The sequence below is a fragment of the Panthera pardus genome, unplaced genomic scaffold, assembly GCF_024362965.1.
Source record: "Panthera pardus isolate Hobbes unplaced genomic scaffold, ASM2436296v1 HiC_scaffold_8, whole genome shotgun sequence".
Classification (NCBI taxonomy): Eukaryota; Metazoa; Chordata; class Mammalia; order Carnivora; family Felidae; genus Panthera; species Panthera pardus.
Window position 1 is genome coordinate 65,308,658 of NW_026527013.1, and position 22,619 is coordinate 65,331,276.

Here is a 22,619-nt window from a genome sequence, read left to right on the forward strand (position 1 = left end):
AAATCTCCCACTTACCCGGTAGTCGGTGATAAGCCCTGGAAAAGAGAAAGAAATAGAAAAGAGAAGCCATCAGACACACTGGTCGATTTCACATCTATTCCTTCTCACCTTCAAGGTAAACTTCCTGTGTCCCGTCCCTCACCTCCTGCACCAGCAGAAGGCAGGAGGCTGGGTGTTTGGGGAGCACTTCCCAAGGTACCAAATCCAAGGGGCTTTCCAAGAAAGCAGGGTTCCCAGGACAAATTGGAAATGCCAGATTACAACTGGATTCCCATTCGCTTCACTTTCTATGGTTACAGAAGCACAAAACCCGAGCTATCTTCTGGTATCGGCATTCGGAGCACGTGAAGCCTTCCTCGTGCACTCATTCATGCGCAGGAAGGTGAATTTGTGATATACAGAGTGAGTAGGATATCAGACAAGAATCTAACTTTTAGGGCACCTGGGTGGCTCAGTCGGTTAAGTGTCTGACTCTTGATCTTGGCTCAGGTCATGATCTCATGGTTTGTGAGATCGAGCCCCCACACTGGGCTCTGCGAGGACAGTGTGAAGCTGCTTGGCCTGGGAGCCTCTCTCTCTCTTCTCTCTCTCTCTCTCTCTCTCTCTCTCTCTCTCTCAAAATCAATAAACTTAAAAAAAAGGAATCAAAGTTTTGATGAGTGTTCATGTGTGTATTCTCGGATCTTAGTACAGAATCTGGCATTGAGCAGATACCTGAGTGTACATTCGATCAATGTCGTTATCCTGGATTCAAATGGCTTCATAGTGGTTACAAAAAATGGATGGTTAAGGGACGCCTGGGTGGCTCCCTCAGTTAAGCATCCGACTTCAGCTCAGGTCACGATCTCGCGGTTCGTGAGTTCGAGCCCCGCACCGGGCTCTGTGCTGACGGCTCGGAGTCTGATGCAATGCACACCCACTGTCACAGATGGCTCTTCACCCGCTGTGTAGACGGGTCTACACTATACTTACAAGGAAATCTAAAGTCGCCACTTATTATTGATTTTTTGACTATCATCTGGAGACAGTAGTCGTTTTCTTTTCTGTTCTTTTTTTTTTCCAATGTTTATTTAGTTTTGAGAGAGAGAGAGAAAGACAGAGTGTGAGCAGGGGAGGGGCAGAAAGAGAGGGAGACGCAGGATCCGAAGCAGGCTCCAGGCTCTGAGCTGTCAGCACAGAGCCCGACGTGGGGCTCAAACCCACGAACCGTGAGATCATGACCTGAGCTGAAGTCAGATGCTTACCCGACCGAGCCCTCCAGGCGTTTTCTTATTTAGGGTCATAACATGGTAGAGACGGGAGAACATTCAGGGCCACTGTGCCAGGTCCCACCCCCTAATCTTAGGAGGGACCCTGTGATGAAAGCCCAAGGTCACACAGCCCAGGTCAACTCCCAGCCACCACTGTCTGCACCATGTGAAATGGGGTTGTCAAACATCAACAGCAGGGTCACCAGAAGTGGCCTGACAGGGAGGCATAGACACCAGCAGACATAACATAACAGCACCCAAAATATATGTGGCACACGAGGAGCACTCAGTAAGAGTCTGTTAAGAACCCAGATGACGCCAGATGACGTCGTGAATGGAGATGAATGTCCCTCCCTTTTAGTTTATGTCACGGTGCCGTCCCCATAGCCACCAGCCACGTGTGGCCATTCAAATGTCATTCCAGTGAAATACAGTTAAAAACTGAGCTTTTTGGGGCACCTGGGGGGCTCAGTCGGTTGAACATCCACCTTCAGCTCAGGTCATGATCTTGAGGTTTGTTAGTTTGAGCCCCACGTTGGGCTCTGTGCGGTCAGCCTGTCAGCACAGAGCCTGCTTGGGATCTTCTGTCCCCCTCTTTCTGCCTCCCCTGATTGTGCTCTCCCCAAAATAAACACATATTTAGAAAACAAATAATAACTTTAAAATTTTTTTAATGTTTATTTTTGAGAGAGAGAGAGAGAGGGAGAGAGAGAGAGACAGTGCCAGTGGGGGAGGGGCAGAGAGAGAGGGAGACAGAATCCGAAGCGGGCTCCAGGCTCGGAGCTGGCAGCACAGAGCCCGACGCAGGGCTTGAACCCACAGACGGCGAGATCATGACCTGAGCCGAAGTCAGATGCTTAATCGACTGACCCACCCAGGCACCCTCCCAAAACAAATAATAAGTTTTATGTGCCTGGTCAGTCTTTACGGCTACAGAGGATACACAGGGGGTGAGCAACCTCTAAATTTGCAAATGGCACGATAAAAACAACACATGAGACTGGCAAAAAGTAACACCACATGACAACAGCATCTGCACTGGGGGTGGGGGGTGGGGTGGGGTCATGGGGACTTTCTGGCTCCCCCCGCTTTATGCTTCTAGTTTCCAAATGTACAGTTTCTATAATGGAAGAGTTTGTCTGAAAAGTCTGTGTAACAGGTGAGGCCACTTTTCCCCATCACCTGCATTTTGACAGGATTGTCTGTTATATATATAAACCATCCCACATGGTTTGGTCCTAGTTCAAAGTCAGTGTCAACCCGTAGCTGGCAGGCGCCCAGTGAGACAAACTCATAAACACGGGAATGAAACGTGGGGATGTACTAGAAAGGCAACCACTCCCACATTGCTGTCTTACTGTCGCTGCTGGCCACCTCCCCCTTTGTCCAGCTGTGTTCCAACAGCAGGACACTTGGATCTGAGGTTCCAGGGGAGGTGGAGGGACAACAGTCACAAACCAGTGAGCGAGGTGGCTGCGTGGCGAGAGTCACGTGCCCTGAAGGAGCCACAAGGGTGAAGGGACAGGAGGGCATCTGCCTCCGTGCAGAGACCCGGGAAGACCTCTCGTCCTGGACCCAGTGATGAGAGGGAGGCATCCTAATGACCCCCAGGGGGGACAGCGGGCCGCTGTGGTCCTGCGAGCTGAGCAGGGGGCCACGGGGCAGTCGTGAGTGGTTTTTTTAATCGTTAAATAAAGAGGAGATTTCTTTATTGAACTGAAAGGACCGTAAAAAAAACTCTAAAGAAGGTTTCATTTCAAGGAGCAGAGGGCTTAGCAACGTTAGAGCTGAACCCACGCAGATTAAATAAGCCCTTACATCCACTGGCCACAAGAGCTTAAAGCTGATTTTCGGTGCTCTACTTGCTAAATGCAAAACGGGACACTGTTTTTGTTGACTTAGAGAGGTTTTTGTGGGGTTTTTTTGGTTTTTTGTTTGTTTGTTTTTTTAGGGAAAGAATCCAAATAACTAATATTTTTCATCTCTAACAGCCATAGCCAATATTTCAATAGGAAAGAGCCTTTCTATAAAAGCGGAATAAAATAATTTATTGTACGTCTAGAGTAATAAGCTTTCCTCAGATGCCCTTGGCGTAAAGTCATTCCAAGGATCACTTCATGGTTTAAGGGCAACGTTTTGCTTTTTAACTGTCATGATTGCAAAGATTTTCATGATCCGAACATGAAATACATATTTTTAAATATAAGAGCTTGGCAGTTGGTTCATTATTTCACACTGTTTCATGCCAATTCAATTCTTTAAAAACTAGACTTTATTTTTTTTATTTTAGGGCGTTTTAGGTCCTGAGCAAAACGGAGCAGGTATGTAGAAACTGTAAATAGCAATGGGGTGAGTGTCTGTATTAGACCTGAAAACACTGACATTTAAAAGTAATAGTTCTACGTATGTTTTTAAAACTACAGAAATGTAGGGGCGCCTGCGTATCTTGTCGGTTAAGCGTCCGACTTCAGCTCAGGTCATGAGTTCGAGTTTGTAAGTTCGAGCCCCGCGTCGGGCTCTGTGCTGACAGCTCAGAGACCGGGGCCTGCTTCCGATTCTGTGTCTCCCTCTCTCTCTGCCCCTCCCCGGCTCGTGCTCTGTCTCTCTTTGTCTCTCAAGAATAAATAAATGTTCAAAAAAAATTTTTTTTTTAAACTGCAAAAATGTAGAGGAAATTAGGAAAATTCACAAGACATTATACCATCCAGCTATAAGTATTATTTACATTTGGAAAATTTTCATTCCCTGCACTAAAAAACCAAACAACTTTTGTATTGCTGGGATCATTCTTCTCAATATGCAACTCTTATATCTTTGACAAGAATCTCAGAGAGGGGCACCTGTGTGGCTCAGCCGGTTGAGCGTCCGACTCTCGATTTCAGCTCAGGTCGTGATCCCAGGGCCATGGGATCGAGCCTTGCATTGGGCTCTGCTCTGAGCATAGAGCCTGCCTGGGATTCTCTCTCTCTCTCTCTCTCTCTCTAATGAAAATGAAGGGGCTGTTTTGCGTTTTCTAGGAATTGTGTTGCATGACAGGTGATTGCACGAGGAGGCCCTGGAGGAATCCCTCCAGCATCTGTGTCTGAGCCCCACTGTGGCCTCGGAGAGCCACCTGCCCAGGCTTCCCCCCCAGACTCCGTAGGCACAGAGGTGGCTCATGTCCCGTACAGAGTGCAGGTTTGAAAGTCCAATGGATGAGAGGCACACGGCCGTGTGTTCCCTGCCTGGGAGTCATCCGGTTTTCCCTTCACTCCCTGAACCCCCAGCACCTCCCCACCCCGTCCCCCTAAGCTCTCTTCCCCATGGTGGTATGGGTATAAGCAGACATACGTTCTCAGACACGAGGGCAATCATTCTTTCTAAGGATTCTACCCAGGAGGTGTCCACCCCACATGGAAAGCTGTGCCCCCTGGCCGTGTGGTTGCCCTCCCCGGCTCCTGCACTGAGCAGTTCTGGAGCGGGGGCGGGGGGGGACACCGAGGCAGCCCTCCCCACCCCTCACCACCCTCCTGGGGAGGCAGCTCCCATGGTCTGGTCTCTGTGGACTGGAACCTTCCTCTCTGGCTCCTGGCAGAAAGGGCGCTCTGAAAACAAAACCAGAACACCGAGAAAGCAGGGACCCCCCCCCCCCCCCCCCCGCAGAGTACCTGAGTCCTGATGGCTGTGCTTTAAGTAGACAGGGTCCAGCTTAAAGGCTCCGATTAGGTCTGTCCTCTTTTTCACCCTGGTTTGAGAGAACACAGGGTGGGGCTTAATGAGGAAGCCACTGGGACAAGCCCCCCGCAGCCCCTCCCTCCTGGTCCCTCTTCCAGCAGGCTCAGCACAGGCACACCCGCTTTGGGACGTTTCCCTGGGACCCCGCTCTGCCAGCGCATCCCTCACCTGGGTGCCCGACACCCACAGGACCCCAGCACCTGAGGGGGTGGCATCATAAAAAATAAATCTTTGCTTTCCATCCCTGGTTCCTGGCACACAACTCTTAAAACCCTTGGAATCTCTTGGAGGGTGAAGAATGGCTTTGGTAAGCCAAGGAGAGGACAGGTGACTGTCCTCCCCCTGCCCCCTGGGGAGCTTCAGGGCCCCCTGGGGGCCGGTTGCCAGGGAAACCAAGGAGATTTGAGGCTGGAACTCTGAGCCCTACCCCGTCTCTGGGGTGGGGGCGGTCACAGGAGAGGGAGGGACTTGAGACTGAGTTAACCACCAATGACCAACGACGCAATCAACCATACCTACGTGGTGAAGGACGGGGTTGGTGATACATCAACGTGCCAGGACGGAGCCGCAGCCGGGGAGGACAGGGAGGCTGTGTCCTCTACCCACACCCATACCTTGTCCTGCACATCCCTTCCCTCTGGCTGCTCGCTTGTTTCCTTTGTGACAGATCAGCAAATGTAAGTCGCGCAACTTTTTGAGCGCTCAAAGCTATTAGCAAATTATCAAATCTGAAGGAGCGGGGGGTTCGCAGGAACCCCCAACTTTACAGCAAGCTGGACAGAAGGGCGGGAACCTTTGGACCTTGTGGGACCGAGCCCCTCTACCTGTGGGGTCTGTGGGGACTCCAGATGGTTAGCATCAGAATGGAGTCCCATTACGGGACGCCCAGTTGGTGTCCAGAGAGCTGGTGAACTGGCGTCAGGAAGCAAAACCCAACAGGGGAACATTTGTCCCCTCTGTCGGTCCAGGCTTGGCATCGGGCCACTGGCAGGCATCACCAGCGTGTGCGGGATGAACAGGCGCCAGAGGTGAGGCGTTCCTACCATGAACCACCCTCAGATTCGGTACAAATGATGGTCCCGGATAACCCAGGTCACCACTCTCCTCTGGGCTGGGGTTTGAGGTCTGAGCCTGATGATAATCTCCTCTCTGCCTCATCTGGCAGCATGGACACCATCTCAAAGCAATTTTATGGCAAATGGACCATCCTTAGGGCAAACCGGGGAAAAAACGTCCGTCTGACAGTAGCTTGGGCTTGAACGCAAATACCGTGTGGACGAGTCCGTGCGAGAGAAAACCAGAAAGCATGAAATAGCACGTCGGGATGTGACTCAGCCACAACGAGGAAGGACCAAGAGCCCAGATGTACTTAGGAAAAGCAATGGAAGTGTTATTTCTTCAAAGAGTTAGAAGGCAGACTATGTCAGTAAGCAATAATAAGCTGTCGGGGGCTGGCTTGGCCTTTGACCTGTGCAAGAAAATGGATTGCACCTGACCTTATGCACGGGCATCTAGGAATTCTAGTACATTCTGGGCAGTATACGAGGGAGCCCTGGCACAGCTCCCTTTGGTCTCTCTGTACCGGAGAACGCTCTGTGAGTAGTCTTAAAGAGGGACAGTGAGAGAGAAGGGGGTAGAACTCCGTCCTTTGTAAATGAAGATCACATTCTCCTTCCCACTGAGGCCAGCGATGACCCCGGAGCCCGTGTGTTTTTAATCAAAACATTTGCGCGGTGTTAAAGCCATGCAAAAAAGTGTAAATAATAATACCCGCAGCTCGCTGAGTATGACACAAAACCCGAGCACTGTTAAATCTGTGGGTCCCTCGCCTTGCCATCCTGGGAGGAGGCTACGGGGCCGCCTGTGGGTCTGCCACTCCCAGAGAGTTCTACAGAATTCTCTGCACAAATTCTTTCATAACCTATGGTATTGTTTTGCATGTTTCTAAATGGTGCACGTTTCTAAATGGTTTCTAATAAGTTGCTCAAAGATAAATCACATCAGGGGGCGCCTGGGTGGCTCAGTCGGTTAAGCGTCTGACTCTTGATTTTGGCTCCAGTCATGATCTCACGGTCTGTGAGGTCGAGCCCCACATTGGGCTCTGAGTGTGGAACCTGCTTGGGATTCTCCCTCTCTTCTGCCTCTCTGTCTCTCAAAATAAATAAATAAACGTTAAAAAAAAGAATAGGTTTCCTGTAATATTTTTGGTAGATATCTCTCATCAGATTGAGAAAGTTCCCTTCTGTTCCTATTTTACTTAAAACTTCTGTTTCGCGGGGATGTAGAATTTCACCTGATGCTTTTTCTGCATCTAATACAATGATGACTCTTCCCTCCTTGACTCTTTACATGGCACATGACATTTCAAAACCTTCTAATAGCTGTGAACCACCCCAGAGTAGCTGGAATAAACACATTTGGTCATGATATACTATCTCGTTTTCCTTAAACATCACTACATGCTAATATTTGACTTCAAAATTTTCATATTGGAATTTGTGAGTGAAACAAACTTTGTTTTTCTTTCTTTTCTTTTCTTTTCTTTTCTTTTCTTTTCTTTTCTTTTCTTTCTCCATACCTTTTTTTGTTCCCTCAGCCTCTCATCTGGTTTTGGAATCCAAGATGGCCTAACTTACGATATGACAGTGGGAGTGTGTCCTCCTTACTGTTTTCTGTGAGGTACATTTATGATCAGACTGATAAATGCCTTCACAGCTTGGTAGAGTTTGCTCTCAGGAGAATTTGGATGCTTCCGTTGTGTGAAAAATTTAACTTCTGACAATAATTTAATAACTATATCGAATATAGCTATATTAAAGTAGTTGTATATAATTGTCTTTAATAGCTGTAAGATTTGGGGCATTTTTCTATTTATTCTGGAGCATATTCATATGCTTGTTGTGGCCATTGAATGCGGACATTCGTAGGCAACGTTGGGCATGACGTTTGACAGTGTTGCAAAAGGAAGGCTATTTAGGGCTGGGTGTCTCAGTCGGTTGAGTGTCCGACTCTTGATTATGGCTCAGGTCATGATCCCAGGGTTTTGAGATCCAGCCCTGCCTCAGGCTCTGTGCTGAGTGTGGAGCCTGCTCGGGATTCTCTCTCCCTCTGCCCCTCTCCCCGATCATGCGCTCTCTCCCTCTCTCTAAAATGAAATAAAATAAAAATAAATAAATAAGAGCTTCTTGCTTTAAGAAAAAAAAAAGGAAGTTTGGGGTGCCCAAGTGGCTCAGTCAGTTAAGCGTCCAACTTTTGGTTTCATTTCAGGTCACGATCTCACAGTTTGTGAGTTCAAGCCCTGTATCAGGCTCTCTTGCTGTCAGCACAAAGCCCACTTTAGCTCTAGGTAACTCTGTCTCCCTCTCTTTCTGTCCCTCCTCTGTGCTTTCTCTCTCCAAAATAAGTAAACACTTAAAAAAAATTTTGAAGGGCACCTGGGTGGCTCAGTCGGTTGAGTGTCTGACTTCGGCTCAGGTGGCGATCTCAGAAGTTCTTGAGTTTGAGTCCCGCGTCGGGCTCTGTGCTGACAGCTCAGAGCCCAGAGCCTGCTTCCGATCCTGTGTCTCCCCCTCTCGCTGCCCCTCCCCCGCCTCTCTTTCTCTTTCTTTCAAAAATAAATATACATTAAAAATATGTTTTTAATTTTTTTTTAAAAAGGAAGTCTATTTAAACAGAGAGATGTGTGTGAGCACACACACACACACACACCTGCACCCCCACACACGCATACGCGCACACGCGGGCACACACAGAACCGGCCTGTGAAGGTGGCCGTGTCACCTCCCGCTGAATGGGCCTCATGGGACAGAAACTGTCCCCCTGCCACCAGACATATTCCTGAGGGAGGGTCCTGGGGGATGGGGGAAGGGGACTCCTGTGTTGTTTGGGAGTCTACATTGTCTTTTTCTAAGCCTACAATACTGCGTAAGGCTCACGGAATGAAGGCTCATGGAATGAGGGCTCATGGTACGTCCTGGTGCCAGTTGGTGACCAAGAAAACTTTCAAGACGTGGCACGGCACCAAAGTGCAAAGAAACCAAAAAGATACGTAGAAAACTGTGCATTAGCACTTATAAAGCAAGTTCTACAATCAAGTGTTACATAACTACAGTGATTGACCATCTTCCCAAGAAACCCAGTGTAACAGAAGCGTGCAAACGCTGTGAAACTATTTGTGATAAAACTTAATTTTTATTTGCAAAAAGACATCAAGCCTCTTTTTAAAGGTAGACTAGGGGCGCCTGGGTGGCTCAGTCGGTTAAGCGGCCGACTTCGGCTCAGGTCACGATCTCGCAGTTCGTGAGTTCAAGCCCCGCGTCGGGCTCTGTGCTGACAGCTCAGAGCCTGGAGCCTGTTTCAGATTCTGTGTCTCCCTCTCTCTGACCCTCCCCCATTCATGCTCTGTCTCTCTCTGTCTCAAAAATAAAATAAATGTTAAAAAAAAAAAATTAAAAAAAAAAGGTAGACTAAAACATGTCCTGGGTGAATCTGAGGCTTTCTTTGGAGAAAAATCTGATGCTAAAGAGATAGTAAGGTCTGAGCAGAACGGCTTATATTTACATATAAAAGATTCAAAACACCAAATGAACAATAAAAAAACTTATGAACAGAATAATGAAATCATTATGAAATGTATTCACTGTGCTTATAATGACGTGCAGGTTTTAGAAACTCCAATTATCTTGTCCATTTCAATATTTAGAGAAAATAACCAATGTATTTACTTTAAATTACAGACTAACCACTGGTAAAATTTCATTAAACAAAAAAGAGACTCTTCTGATTTTAAGAAGTACAAAACAGCCAGTGAGAGCAATCAAAAAAAAAAAATCCATTTATATCTTACTTGTCGTATGAGCAAAAAATTTAAATACGTCTATAAAAAAATTCCCAGTTTAGGATGATTTGTTTGCTTTCAGCTCTTAGGGGGTCTAAAGAGATGCGTGCCCCTTCCGAAATCTGGTTTTTAATGAGCGTCTTGCCACCTGTATTCTGTTGTGTTGACACCTCATTTTATTGCAATAACCTCTTGGAATAGCAAAACATAGGTATTTGAGTCCATGGATGTTCAGGACAGTGAGCAGAAGGCTCTGAGTAGGCTCTCGGCCTTCACTGTCTGCCCAATGCCCGTCACCACACTGTCCATGAGCATGAGGGACCACTCACCTTGGAGAGGGACCACCCACATTGGAGAGGGACCACCCACCTTGGAGAGGGACCACCCACCTTGGGGAGGAACCACCGACCTTGGAGAGGGACCACCCACCTTGGAGAGGGACCACCCACCTTGGGAAGGGACCACCCACCTTGGGAAGGGACCACCCACCTTGGGAGGGACCACCCACCTTGGAGAGGGACCACCCCACCTTGGGAAGGGACCACCCACCTTGGAGAGGGACAACCCACCTTGGGGAGGGACCACCCACCTTGGAGAGGGACCACCCACCTTGGAGAGGGACCACCCACCTTAGAGAGGGGCCACCCACCTTGGGGAGGGACCACCCACCTTGGGGAGGGACCACCCACCTTGGAGCGGGGAGAGGGGCGGGGGAGAGTGCTGGGGACCCACAGCTCAGGTAGACAAACAGGGGAAGGTGGCTTCAGTCCATCTCTTCCTGTTTGGCCTTTGGGCTGTCCATGCCTGGGCTAAAATCCAGGACTAGTTTCGGTAGTCAGAGGGAAAGTGGGATCAGCCCGAACAAGAACGGAGACACAACGGGGCCTGATTTTGCCTCAGCCGCCCCAAAGAACAGCTCTCGTTCTCCAGTTTCCCCCATATCCACCCGGAACAATGCTAATGCCTGTCATCTAGCTGCGTGTTTGTAAAATGTGTGTTCGCTTTCCTGTGTGTGTTCTTAATTGGCATCCTGTGAGACTCGTGATTCTGCATCTGACGATCTTTACTCCGTCTTTAAAACCTCACGTCATCGCGGGGCGCCTGGGTGGCTCAGTTGGTTAACCGTTGGACTCTGGATTTCGGCTCAGGTCACGATCTCACAGTTCGTGAGTTTGAGCTCCGCGTGAGGCTCTGTGCTGACGACACGGAAACTGCTTGGGATTCTCTCTCTCTCTCCGTCTCTTAAACATTTGTGGCCATGGCATGGAAGAGAGTTGTGTGTCCGTAAGCAGAATCCCGGTTGCCTCATCCATAAAATCAGGAAGAACAATTCCTACATTAGTTTAGCTGTGGTATAGCTATCATCTTTAAAGTACACATGCTCTGGGAGCCTGGCCTCACCTGTGCACAAGGTCACGCTGGCCACAGGACCAAGCGCTCAGCCCCAGCAACGGTGCTGTAAGTGCTCTCATTAATTAGTGACACATTAAAAAGCTGCCTCTTTCTGTAAAAATGCCAACTTTTACACGTGGAGAGCGGACTCAAAACAAATTTAAATCCACGTCGACCACCTGAATGATCTTCAGTGGCATTCACCTGAGTTCACTGTGGTGCACGCATCTGTCTCCGGGCCTTTGCACTGCCGGTCCTCACCACCCACCCGGCCCAGGTACGCACACTGCTTATTCTGTCACCTCGTGTGGCCCTTTGTCAAATGCCATGTCACCAAATAGAATTTCCCTGAGCTCTCCGTGTCCAACAATTGGGCAGAGAATGAATGGGTCCATGGAGGCCTCCCACTCACACATTCCCCCTCGGCCTTCCAGCTCCCTGTTGTCTCCAAGCTTCTCTGAACCTCTGCCTTCTCTCTTCCCAAGCCCTTCGCCTGCTGGACCTCAAGCTGCATTGGCCTGGACTCGATTTTATTCAGTTTCTCATTTCACGTTGGCTGTATTGCATTTACCGGAAACTCTGTCCCACGGCTGAGACCTCTAGAGCCCAGAGATAACAGCCCTCTGGTGTGAGGTCCACAGTGCTCAAAATCAAATGCTTTCCAATGCAATCAGACCTCTCCTCCTCCTTGTTATTCTTGGTTTGGATGGCACTGCCCCAACTCGGACCCTGGTCCCTCAGCACCACCACGGTGCAGCCCCCGGTGGGGGTAGGACATCTGTGGGAAGGGCCTTCTGCAAGCAGGGCAATGCTAAACATCGTCCCCACCAAAAGGAGAGAGCAATTTCTTTGTAGTAAAAAGAGAGAGAGAGAGAGAGAGAGAGAGAGAGAGAGCAAGCAGGTGGTTGGGTATAGCAAGATCAAAAGAAAACATCAAGTTTGATAAGAATCAAATAAACCAATCAGGAAGTGGGTGGCATGATTAAGTATATGGTTTAAAATAAGCTGACCTGGTTTAAATTCCTAAATGTTAGCCTTATGGTTTTATCTAGTAATTTCTTGCGAGCACCATCACGGACTGAATTGTGTCCCCAGCCCGCAATTCACCTGCTGGAGCCCTGACCCCCAGGACCTCAGAATGTGACCGCATGGGGACAGAGGCAAGGAGGTTAAAATGAGGTCACGTGCCTGGGTCCTAAGCCAACGTGACCAGTGTGTCCCTAAGAAGAGGACACAGACCCACAGAGGAAAGACCGAGTGCCGACACAGGAAGAAGGCGGCTGTCGGCATGCCAGGTAGAGAGGCGTCAGCAGAGACCCGCCCACCTGGGCCCCCGTCTCTGGTTTCCAGCCTCCAGAATGAGGAGGAAATACGTCTCTGTGGCGCGCGGTGGTTTGTCACAGCGTCCCTGGCACAGTGCCTCAAACAGCAGGCAGGGGCTACTTTTGTCTTGAAACGTAGATCCTTCCACATCCAACTCCGTCACCCAATCCACACGCTCGTGAAATCAAGGGCTGCACCCCCGGTTTGGGGTAGGAGCGATTTTCCCACACTCACAAAATCACCCCAAAATCCTCGACAACCATTCCGTCCAGGACCCCAGCGGCTCAGGACACAGAAAGCACATTCTCTGTTGCAATTTAACATTGGACCCATGTGTTCATGTGGCCTCAACTCATGACCCTCTCCCGTGTCCCCTCCAGCCCCGGGGATAACTGACTGCCCTCCTCTGGGGTAAAACCTCAAACACTGGGTGTTGCCCTTATATCTTATATTTGATTTTATTCAGCGGACAATCAGCTTCACCCTCTGTCCTTCTCCCAGTGATGTGGCCTCACCCTGTGCGCCCCGTGTCTCTCCTCCACATCACGTCCGCTCTGTCAGGCTTCCCCTTTGCGGGCTGCTGCCTCAACCGGACAAGACGTTCTTGTTCCCGAGCGACCCCGGCAGCCTGGTTACGCCCCGTGAGGGGCTCGGGCCCTTCCCAACCACGCCGCTGACAAAGCTGTCCTCTCTCGTCCTTAACTGGCTCACTGGCTCTTTGGACCCAAGGGCAGGACGCCATGTTGTTATATTCATCCCTACCACCTCTCAGTGTGTGATCACAGATCGCGGTCCCAAATGCTTTTGGTCCCTCGTAGCCTCAGTTGCCCCATGCGTGAGGGGGCTGGATGCCCCGGAGCTCCAGTGATTTACGTTACAGAAAGGGCGTCGAGGGCCGCCCATGGAAACAGCCGTCTCTGATATTATTTTCCCCAGGTCATCAGTGAAACACCTGGGAATGCTGTGAGGCCCTCTGGCCGCCACCTCCTGGTGGTCCCCATCACTTTACCCCCGACAACCCTCCGGTCTTTTTGTGGGCTTTCTTGGCCCGATGCCTCACTGCCAGCTAAGGACCCTGTGTGCTCCTGCGTCAGCTCACACAGGGGCCACCACCCCTCCCCAAATAAAGGCGAAAGGGCCCTCTACTGGCTCTGTGCCAGCTCTGTGCCCACGAGCCACAATCTGACCAAACACACCAGCAGAGCAGAATTACATTTCAATGCCAATTAAAGCTCAAAGAGAGGGTCTTTGGACACACCGTATGAACCATTCTTTAGCATTCCAGTTAAAATAGACAAACGCAGCCACAAGAACACGAAAGAACACTGAGGTTCATAACAGCTATAGCTTATAAGATCCTTACTCGTATTTCGGACGAAGCCACGTCTAGAATGGGCCCACCAGTGGGCTTTAAAATCACATATCAAAGTTTCAGTCCAAGGCAGACAAAAAAGAATTGATTTGAACCAATTTTTTAGTAAAGCACTGAAGATATGGTTTAATCTTTAGACAAACTAGTCAAGGGGCACACTGGTCGCACAGTAAACCGGGAGAACAGACTTCGGTTGGGTCAGATGAGAACTGCTTTCTTCACCCCTCCAAGGTGAGAACTCATTGATGCAATTACATGCCGAATGATTTTGCACATGCAAACCCCCCCCCCCAGTCCAAAGGTTGATTTACCTCCTTCTTAGTGCAATGAACATAGCAGAACCATTACCCTGTGTTCCCACACTGCTCCCAGTGACCGCTATTTCTTTAAAAATCATCTACATGATGGAATATTACCCACTTTCATTTCTGAATTCTTTTTCTTGCTCTAAATAGAACCAACATAATTCTGGCACGCTATTAAGAATTTTCAGAGAATCTCATGGGAAAAGGGATTACTTTTATTTTTCCTTAACAAATGTGTTCAAGCCCTTAGACTCATTAACAATCTACGAAGAAAGACACAGAAACAACCGAATTAGAAATACGTCCTGAAATGTCCTTGCGTTGTTTTTGGTAACACTAGGTAGGTCAGACTACAGATTTTGCTGTATTAACCTTCTCTCCTTGTGCCAATGGCTCGCACTAATATGTTCTTATCAGCAGTTCACAGTCAGGTAAGGTTGGGCAAGAATCCCGCCCCTGGTTCAGCATGGAAGCAAGCAGTGAGCAGGTAACACGTGAGATGGCCCAGCGATGGCATCCTCCTCACCTGCCAGGCTTCTTTCCCACAAGGCCACTCGGGGAAAGTGCGGTGCGCATGGGGTAACTGACATGTAGCCGTGGGGGAAACTTACCACATGGCAGAGCAGTCAAAATTCACCAGCATCCATTTGTGCGGATTGAAGTTAAATGAGTCTGCAAACTGCCGAGGAGAAATAACAAAAAGAAGCCACTTCCGTTACTAACGTCTAGTTGTACAAGACTCCCTGCACAGTAATTCACAGCTGCGAGGGTCTGGACTCTGGAACCCGCTGGGCGACCACGTGACCTCCCCACGTGTCTTCATATTCATGTTTAAATGGGGATAACAAATCACACTCGGGATCCCTCGAGCTGCTACGGACCTGACTGCGGGCTGACACCCAAAGTGAGGAGGGCAGCTTTGAAGCCAGACATTTGGGGGTTTGATCCCAGCTCAACAGCTTACTCTGTGTGCACCGGAACGGGAATGTCTATTTTATGGAGAAATCGTGGCATCACAGCCACGAACTCCTCAGCCCAGCTCCTGGCATGGGGTAAACTCGCCAGGTCGGGTGCTGTGCTGTGACTGTTGGCTGATCGGCGGCCAGTGAGCCAGCCTGGTGCTGGGCCGGCTACGGACTTCTGACAGCTCCTGGTGAATCGGGAAGGTCTGACCGGAGAGCCGTCATCAGAATGCAACGTGAAAGTGAGCGTCGGGGACCATGACTTGGGTTCACTGCTCAGAGGAGGGGGCGGTGCTCGCTGAGTCCGGCTGGAGTTGCCTGCACAGGGTCACCCCACGGAAACCGGAGCGAGGCATGAGGCCCTGGGGCATGGAGGCCGTCAGGACTGCTGGCACTCCTTGGGGCGTGGTGCCAGGCACCCAGAAGAAATCCAGAAAGTGTTTGCATGAAGGGTGATATGAAGGATCTCATTCTTTTTAGGACAGAAAGAGCTTTGGACTAAAAGCCCCAGACTCTGGCCTCAGTGCTTCCACATCTGGCCGGGGGCCCTTGGTGCAATAACTCTACGAGAAATAAGTGAGGGGCTGGAATGAGACAATCGAGAACCTTCGTATGAACACGCACTTTCATTTACTGCTAACCCTAAACTTGGGGTAGGGCCATCACATCTGAAATGAGGGAAGCACTTTGAGGACCTTGGATCGTTCAACATATGCTGACTCCCAAAAGATAATCTGAGCGCAACCCCAAAAAAGGATGCGGAGAGTTGCTGTGCCCTGGGAGGACACCCGTCCCCAGCAGCAATGGGACCCGGATCACGTTCTGGGGGATCTCCTGCTCTGAAATGCAAAGCTCCAATTTTTAATCTGGAAAACTCACAGTTGGACTTTTCCTCATAAAATGAGACGTTATCGATATTTTATGTCGCACGCTTACCAACGTATGTAGTCTGGAGTCATATAAAATGTATCTACCAGGGCGCCTGGGGGGCTCAGTCAGTTGAGCACCTGACTCTTGATTTCAGCTCAGGTCATGATCTCGGGGTCGTGGGATCGAGCCCCGCATTGGGCTCCACGCTGAATGTGGAACCTGCTTGGGATTCTCTCTCTCCCTCTCTCTCAACCCCTCTCCTCGCTCTTGTGTGCGTGTGCATGCACAGGAGCCTGTGCCCTCTCTCTGTCTCCCTCTTTCTCTCTCTCTCAAATATAAATGAGTGAGCGAATGAATGAATGAGTGAATGAACGAAATGTATCTACCTTTCAAACTACGAGATTATTTGGAATAAGTGGAATACTAATTCGCATGTACTATGTCAGGACATCGTACCGATCTGGCCTATGAAACACTTCCTGCCAGCAGCTTCCTCAACATCACGAACTGGCAAAGTTCTTGGTATACGCATATCATCATGAGCTTTGGGAGGGTGAAAACTTCATGCCTAACCGGTGGTAATTGGGATCACCCCAATTTTTATTTCACTGGTTGGTTCTTTCACCAACACCAACGTAATTACCAACTATTCTTCCTGTGTACCTAAACATCTTCATCTTTAAAAAAAAAAAAACTGGGGGGCGCCTGGGTGGCTTAATCGGTTGAGCGTCCAACTTCAGCTCAGGTCATGATCTCATAGTTCGTGGGTTCGAGCCCCGCGTCGGGCTCTGTGCTGATAGCCTGGACTGCTTCGGATTCTGTGTCTCCTTCTCTCTCAGCCCCTCCCCCACTCACGCTTTGTCTCACTCTGTTTCGCAAAAATAAGTAAATGTAAAAAAAAAAAAATTTAACATTTATTTATTTATTTATGAGAGACAGAGAGAGACAGTCATGAGTGGGGCAGGGGCAGGGAGGGAGGGAGAGACAGAATCCGAAGCAGGCTCCAGGCTCCGAGCTGTCAGCACAGAGCCTGACGCGGGGCTCAAACGCACGAACCGCAAGATCATGACCTGAGCCGAAGTCGGACGCTTAACCGACTGAGCCCCCCAGGCGCCCCTCTTCGTCTTTATTTTTAAAGGCAATAACCGAGTTCATCAATTTTAGGTGCTGCGGCATTTCCAAGCAGAAAATAAGATCTCAACAACCGAGACTGGCCGAGGAGGGCGCTCTGTGTTTCCACGGAGCTATCATAAGTGGGGAGTTCTCACATCCTTCCAAAGGCATGCCCAGGTTTATCGTCAGGCTGATGCGCAGACCTGGGCCCAGCTGGAGGCCCAGGGATGCAGCCACACGCATAAATCCCCAGCGGAAGCAGAGTTAAAGGCAGCGGCAGAGATAAAGGTCCCAGTCTGACAGGCGGCTGAAATCTCTCCCCGCCTCCGGCCTCTTCTCTGTTTGGTTCCAGGGAGGCAGCGAGGGCACCAGGGGCCAGGGGGGTGCCGCGCCACCCCGGAGACGTCCGCTCGGCTGACGGCCGCCTCGCACGTCAACCCCCACTCGGGGCGGCGGGGAGGACATTCATTTCCTTCCAGGTTTCAATCAAAGTGACTTGGAGCAAGACACGGGAAAGGACAACGGGTTTCATTTGTTGATAAAAGGAGACAACACGTGAAAGATGGGCTTTGTTTGCCGAGAATTGTATTAGTTCCCTCCCGGAGGGGCTGGTCTGTTTGATCGTCTTTCATTACCGGACCGCTGTGTGCTCCTCCTGTTGGCAGAGCGACGGGATGTTATCTCGGGGCTGGGGCCTCGCAGGATATTGCAGGCCCCTTATCTGACCAGCCGAGCAGGAAGGCCTTCGCCAGAAGAGAACAATGCAGGAGACACGGAAATGACTCAGCGTCGGGCATGAAATCCCGTCTGCCGCTGGCAGATAGGATCTTGCTAGAGTGCCCAGCTCCGCGGTGGCCTGACAGTTAGTCCCCCCCGACAAGCACCCCCCCAAGAAAGCCAAAGACCCAAGTCCTGGGTTCACAGGGAAAAGATTGTGCAATCCTAAACCTGATATGTAGAAAGACCAGGCCTTGGGTACAGGCACACACATCCCCGAAGATGGCTTTGCCTTCTGTCCCCCGAGGCTGCAGGGACAGATGCCCTCCCCTGCCAGTGATGTGTACCGTCTCTGTGATGCGAGGTGTGCAGTTGGTAAAGAGGTCTGTCTGTCGTTTCCCAGCCCCAAACACCCACAAAACCGGCTACGGGCAGCGAACCCCAGAGGGCTGGCCGTCAGCATGGTTACCAGAACTCCTCATAGGCCACAACCCCCCTCCCCAATATTTATCGGGGCCTTTGGAAGCCCCACGTGCCCCTCCCTCCCCAGGACGGATCTGAGGACTGGCCCGTATTCAGCGATCAATAAGCAAATACCGAGTGAGAGAGTACATAAATGAATGTGACGTGAAGGAGGTAGGAACCAGAATGCTATTTCATTCGTTGGTAATAAGAGGGTACTCTTTTCTAAGAGGGGAACACTGGTATTCTATACCTGACACCCCTTTTTCTGGTATTATGGCCCCATGAGAATCCACATGAGTAATCAGCAAATGAATGGGCAGCGTGGCCCGAGAGCAGAGAGAGGTTTGGAGGGACGGTCTGCTCAGCCATGGCGAAATCACAGAATCCAACTCACGCACAGCCCTTGCCGTGTGCCAGACGCTGCTTTTTAAGCCCTTTCAATATGATTAACTCCTGATCCTTACAACACCCCCTCGGAGGAGGGATCACTTCCAAAACCCTGAGGTGGAGGGAGGGTACTAACGTGCCCACAGGGACACAGCTAGTCGTAGGGTAAAGCTGGGATTCAAACAGTCACTTAATGGCAAAGGCCGTGCCCGTAATCCCTGCACCGCGTGTGGCCCCGGGGCTCGTGAAACCCGTGACCCCGAGCACAGAGCCAACGCTGAGGCCCCAGTGACTCACTGTCTCCTTCTCCCGGACTCCCTGCAAAGTCGCTCTCTCTGGACCCTTTCCTGCAGCTACAACTGAGTTCCTGGCCGAGAGGAACGTTGCCGCCCCTGAGCCTCCGCCAACAGCGAAATCCTCCTTGAGTCTGAAATCACACATCAGAGCACGACCATCACGTCGTGTCCTCACCTCTAGTCTGTGCCACATGGCTCTCTGCAGCAGAGCACTGGCTGATAGTTTTGCTTACTAGTTCTCAGAAGCGGCAGGTGTTTTGAGGGGCATTACAAGCCACATTTTACAACTTCCAGAAGCAGTAGAAGATATTTGAGTGCACCTGTGGCTGCTTGTTCAATAAGTCAACACCATGCCCACTGCATGGTCAGAATAGACTATCATATTGAACCAGATCGAATAGGGTTGTAGGTTGGCCTTATAAATTACTTCTTTTTGTTAAATTTGTTTAAATGTTTATTTTTCAGAGAGAGAGAGAGAGAGAAAGAGCAGGGGAGGGGCAGAGGGAGAGAAAGAGAGAGAGAGACACGGAACCTGAAGCAGGCTCCAGGCTCTGAGCTGTCAGCGCAAGCCCGACGCGGGGCTCAAACCCACAAACCGTGAGATCGTGACCTGAGCCGAAGTCGGACACTTCACCGACTGAGCCACCCAGGTGCCCTTGTACATTACTTCTTGATCTGAAATGCATTAAGATCTTATTTCCTTCCTAAATGTTTCCCCACAGTGCTAACATTTATCCTGTCATGAGACCCTTGCCCAGGACCCGTGCAGACTGAAAAATGGCTGTAAACGTCCGGTGTATTTTGAGAAGACCGGCCGTAGGACTGGGAAGATTCTCAACCGCCATCATAAGGAAGTCTAATTTCTGACGATCTCGGAATGTGTTTGGACGCTGTCTGCTGCAATGAACCCCAGCAATGAGAAATGGAACGTCACCTCCTCGCGAGAACATGTCACTGACAGCAGAGCACTTTTCAACAGTGATCTTCTTAAAGATAAAGAGCACGACCTACCTCGACTCCATTCAGAAGATGCCGGAACTCAGGGCAGATGAAGGAGCTGCCCGCGTAGGCAGCGTCGATGTGCAGCCACATGTCCTCCTTGTTACCTGAAATCCAGAGGTGACCTGTGAGTTCCCAGTGGATGCCCTCCTCACGGGGGCCTGATAACTTGCTGCATACGGTCTATCAACAGCATTTGCTGGCCCGATGGTGGACCCTAACTGGCTCCTTGAGTCTGAAGGCAACGAAACTGAGGGTGGCTGACCCCAGACTGTGGCAGAGCACAGACAAGGTGCTCAGTGAATGTGTGGACTTGAAGGAAGGAAAATGGGATCCCCCGCCCTGCTTGACTTGAAGGTGGATGCTCATGGTCTAAGGGCTCAGCCCGCCCTACCCCTTGGGGCGCCTGTTTCGCAGTCACACCGCCTTTCTCTGTCTTCCGCCATTTCACCCACTGGGAATGTGCTCCCCATTCTCCTGGATTAGCGGTCCTAAAATCTTCCCCCACAAAGTCTTGGGGGATCAGCAGGGTGTGTGGCCCCAGTGACCTCCCTCCCCCCCATTCCATCCCCCCGTAAAGCATACTCGCTTATTTTAGGCCATCTGCAACCACCCCAGGCTCCTTTGGGATGTGATTTCTGCTTTCCAACCACACCAGAATAGCCTGGCCGGAAGGCACCACGTCTGACTTTACAGGTGGAATAGCATCCTGATTAAATTTGCTCCCTCAGTTGGGACTGTCTGGGTTCAACCCCTGCCTCCAACGACCCAGCAGCTCTATGGCCTTACGTCCTTTCAAACTCAGCCCCCTCCCAGGCAAACGGGTATAAAAATCGCACCTGGAACATCAGGGAGAGACAAGATACCGCCTGTAACTGCCTATTACCACACCTAGTTTGGGGTCGTGAGAAATAAGGGTGATCATCGCGATGAGTCCCTCCGTGGGTGCTGGGCACATAGCACATCACGAGACACGTAACCGCGAAAGGTTGGGGCATCTTGGTGGGGAGGAGGCGCCCTGCCCGTATTGGGTCAAGACACCACCTGCGGGGCTCAGTCAGCCCCTGCCAAATGCATCTGTGCCGACTGATAGGCGCAAGGCTCGCTTTCTCATGCGTGATGCTCGCTAATCACACCTGATGCCGTGAGGAGGGACAGGTGGCTCTGAGCTCTGCTGACACAAGTTCTCAGAGGCGTTTCAAAGCCTTGATTCCATCTGAGCTTCAGGATTGGAGGGATCAAAGCACTCGGTTGGATCCAGACCAAATGTGCTCCAAGGACACGCGATAGTGCCACCGAGGGTCACGGTGAAGGTGAGCTCTGTGTACCCGGAGGCACGTCTCACAGGCGAAGGGCGTGTGGGCTGGTCCCTTTGTGGAGCCGTCTCCCTGGCACCACAGGGCCCCACGTGGATGTGGCCGGGAGCCAGTGAGAGCACAGAGCCTCGGGACGATGTGGGATTTCTGCTTGGAAACCACCGCTCAGCCAGTCTGGAACACAACAGTGCTCCCGTTGCTTATTGTGCGACTGCTGTGGCTCCGTAGGCTGTGGGCAGGTGGAAACTTCAGAGGCTCTTATAGGACAGACATGAAATCTCACATCCACTCTGTGCTCTCCAGGGGGCCATTTGCACTGGTCAGGAAACTTTGTTCTCTGTTAGAGGCCCCTCGGGGGACTTTGAGACTCCCATGTGTCTCCGTTCAGAACCGTTGAGGGAAGAGGTGAGGCAGGGCAGGACCCCAAGGCCTGAACAGGCAGCCAAGTCAGGAAGGACACGAGCCATGAGGGTAGGAGGTGGGGACCAGGTTCCAGCAGCAAGAGAAAGGGCTCTCTTTTCTTCCACTTCTCCATCACCCTCGTGAGAGGACCGTTTGGTAAGAGTAGAAACCGCAAGTCATGGGGCGCCCGGGTGACTCAGTCAGTTAAGCGTCCAACTCTTGATTTTGGCTCAGGTCATGATCTCATGGTTCACGGGGTTCGAGCCCCACAATGGGCTCTGCGCTGACAGCAAGGAGCCTGCTTGGGATCTTTCCCTCGCGCTCTGCCTCTCTTTCTCTTTCTCCCACTCTCAAAAACAAATAAACATTAAAAAAAAAAAAAAAAGGAAGGCAAAAAGAAACCACAACCCCTCCAATGTGAGCTGGGTCAGCTCCAGGACAGACAGAGAGGAAGTTCGGCCCAAGCCCTCAGGAAGGGGCCAGGATGATGCCAGCCCCCAGGACTCTGCCACTCCGGAATGTATCAGAGACCCAGAGGGGGGCAGTGGGAGGGAAAGACGGGGTCCTCGGAAGGGCAGGGACAGGGGTCCTCCAGGGGAAGGTGCACAGCAGGGACTTAACTTTAGTCCAGAAGAGCTCTTGGCTCCAGAGAGGCGACCGCTAGCCGTGGAGGGCCCTGCCTGATAGGAGTCCTTTCCCACCTGGGTCTTTGGTCCCCTGATGGTGCGACAATGTGACTGATGATGGGGGCCTTGGGCCATATGAGTTCTGACTTCTGCAGGAACGAGTGACGGCAGGTGTTAGCTGGACCTCCAGCAGGAGCTGGAGACTGAGGGTCGACCAGGTGGGCAGCGAGTGACTGAGCCCCAAGAAAACTCCATTGGTGCGGGCTGGGCCAG

At 50.8% G+C, this 22,619-nt stretch overlaps 1 protein-coding gene across 2 annotated transcripts in view; it reads right to left on the reverse strand.

The window, feature by feature from the left end:
- Positions 1-22,619, reverse strand: part of DDC (dopa decarboxylase) — an 84,343-nt gene that overhangs the window by 13,103 nt on the left and 48,621 nt on the right. For both annotated transcript variants that reach the window (XM_019451026.2, XM_053897399.1), the window contains exons 8-11: positions 20,015-20,109; positions 14,805-14,872; positions 4,898-4,974; positions 16-35 (exon numbers count right to left, since the gene is read on the reverse strand). In XM_019451026.2, coding sequence (XP_019306571.2) covers positions 16-35; positions 4,898-4,974; positions 14,805-14,872; positions 20,015-20,109 — 260 coding nt within the window. The remainder of the gene's footprint in view (positions 1-15; positions 36-4,897; positions 4,975-14,804; positions 14,873-20,014; positions 20,110-22,619) is intronic.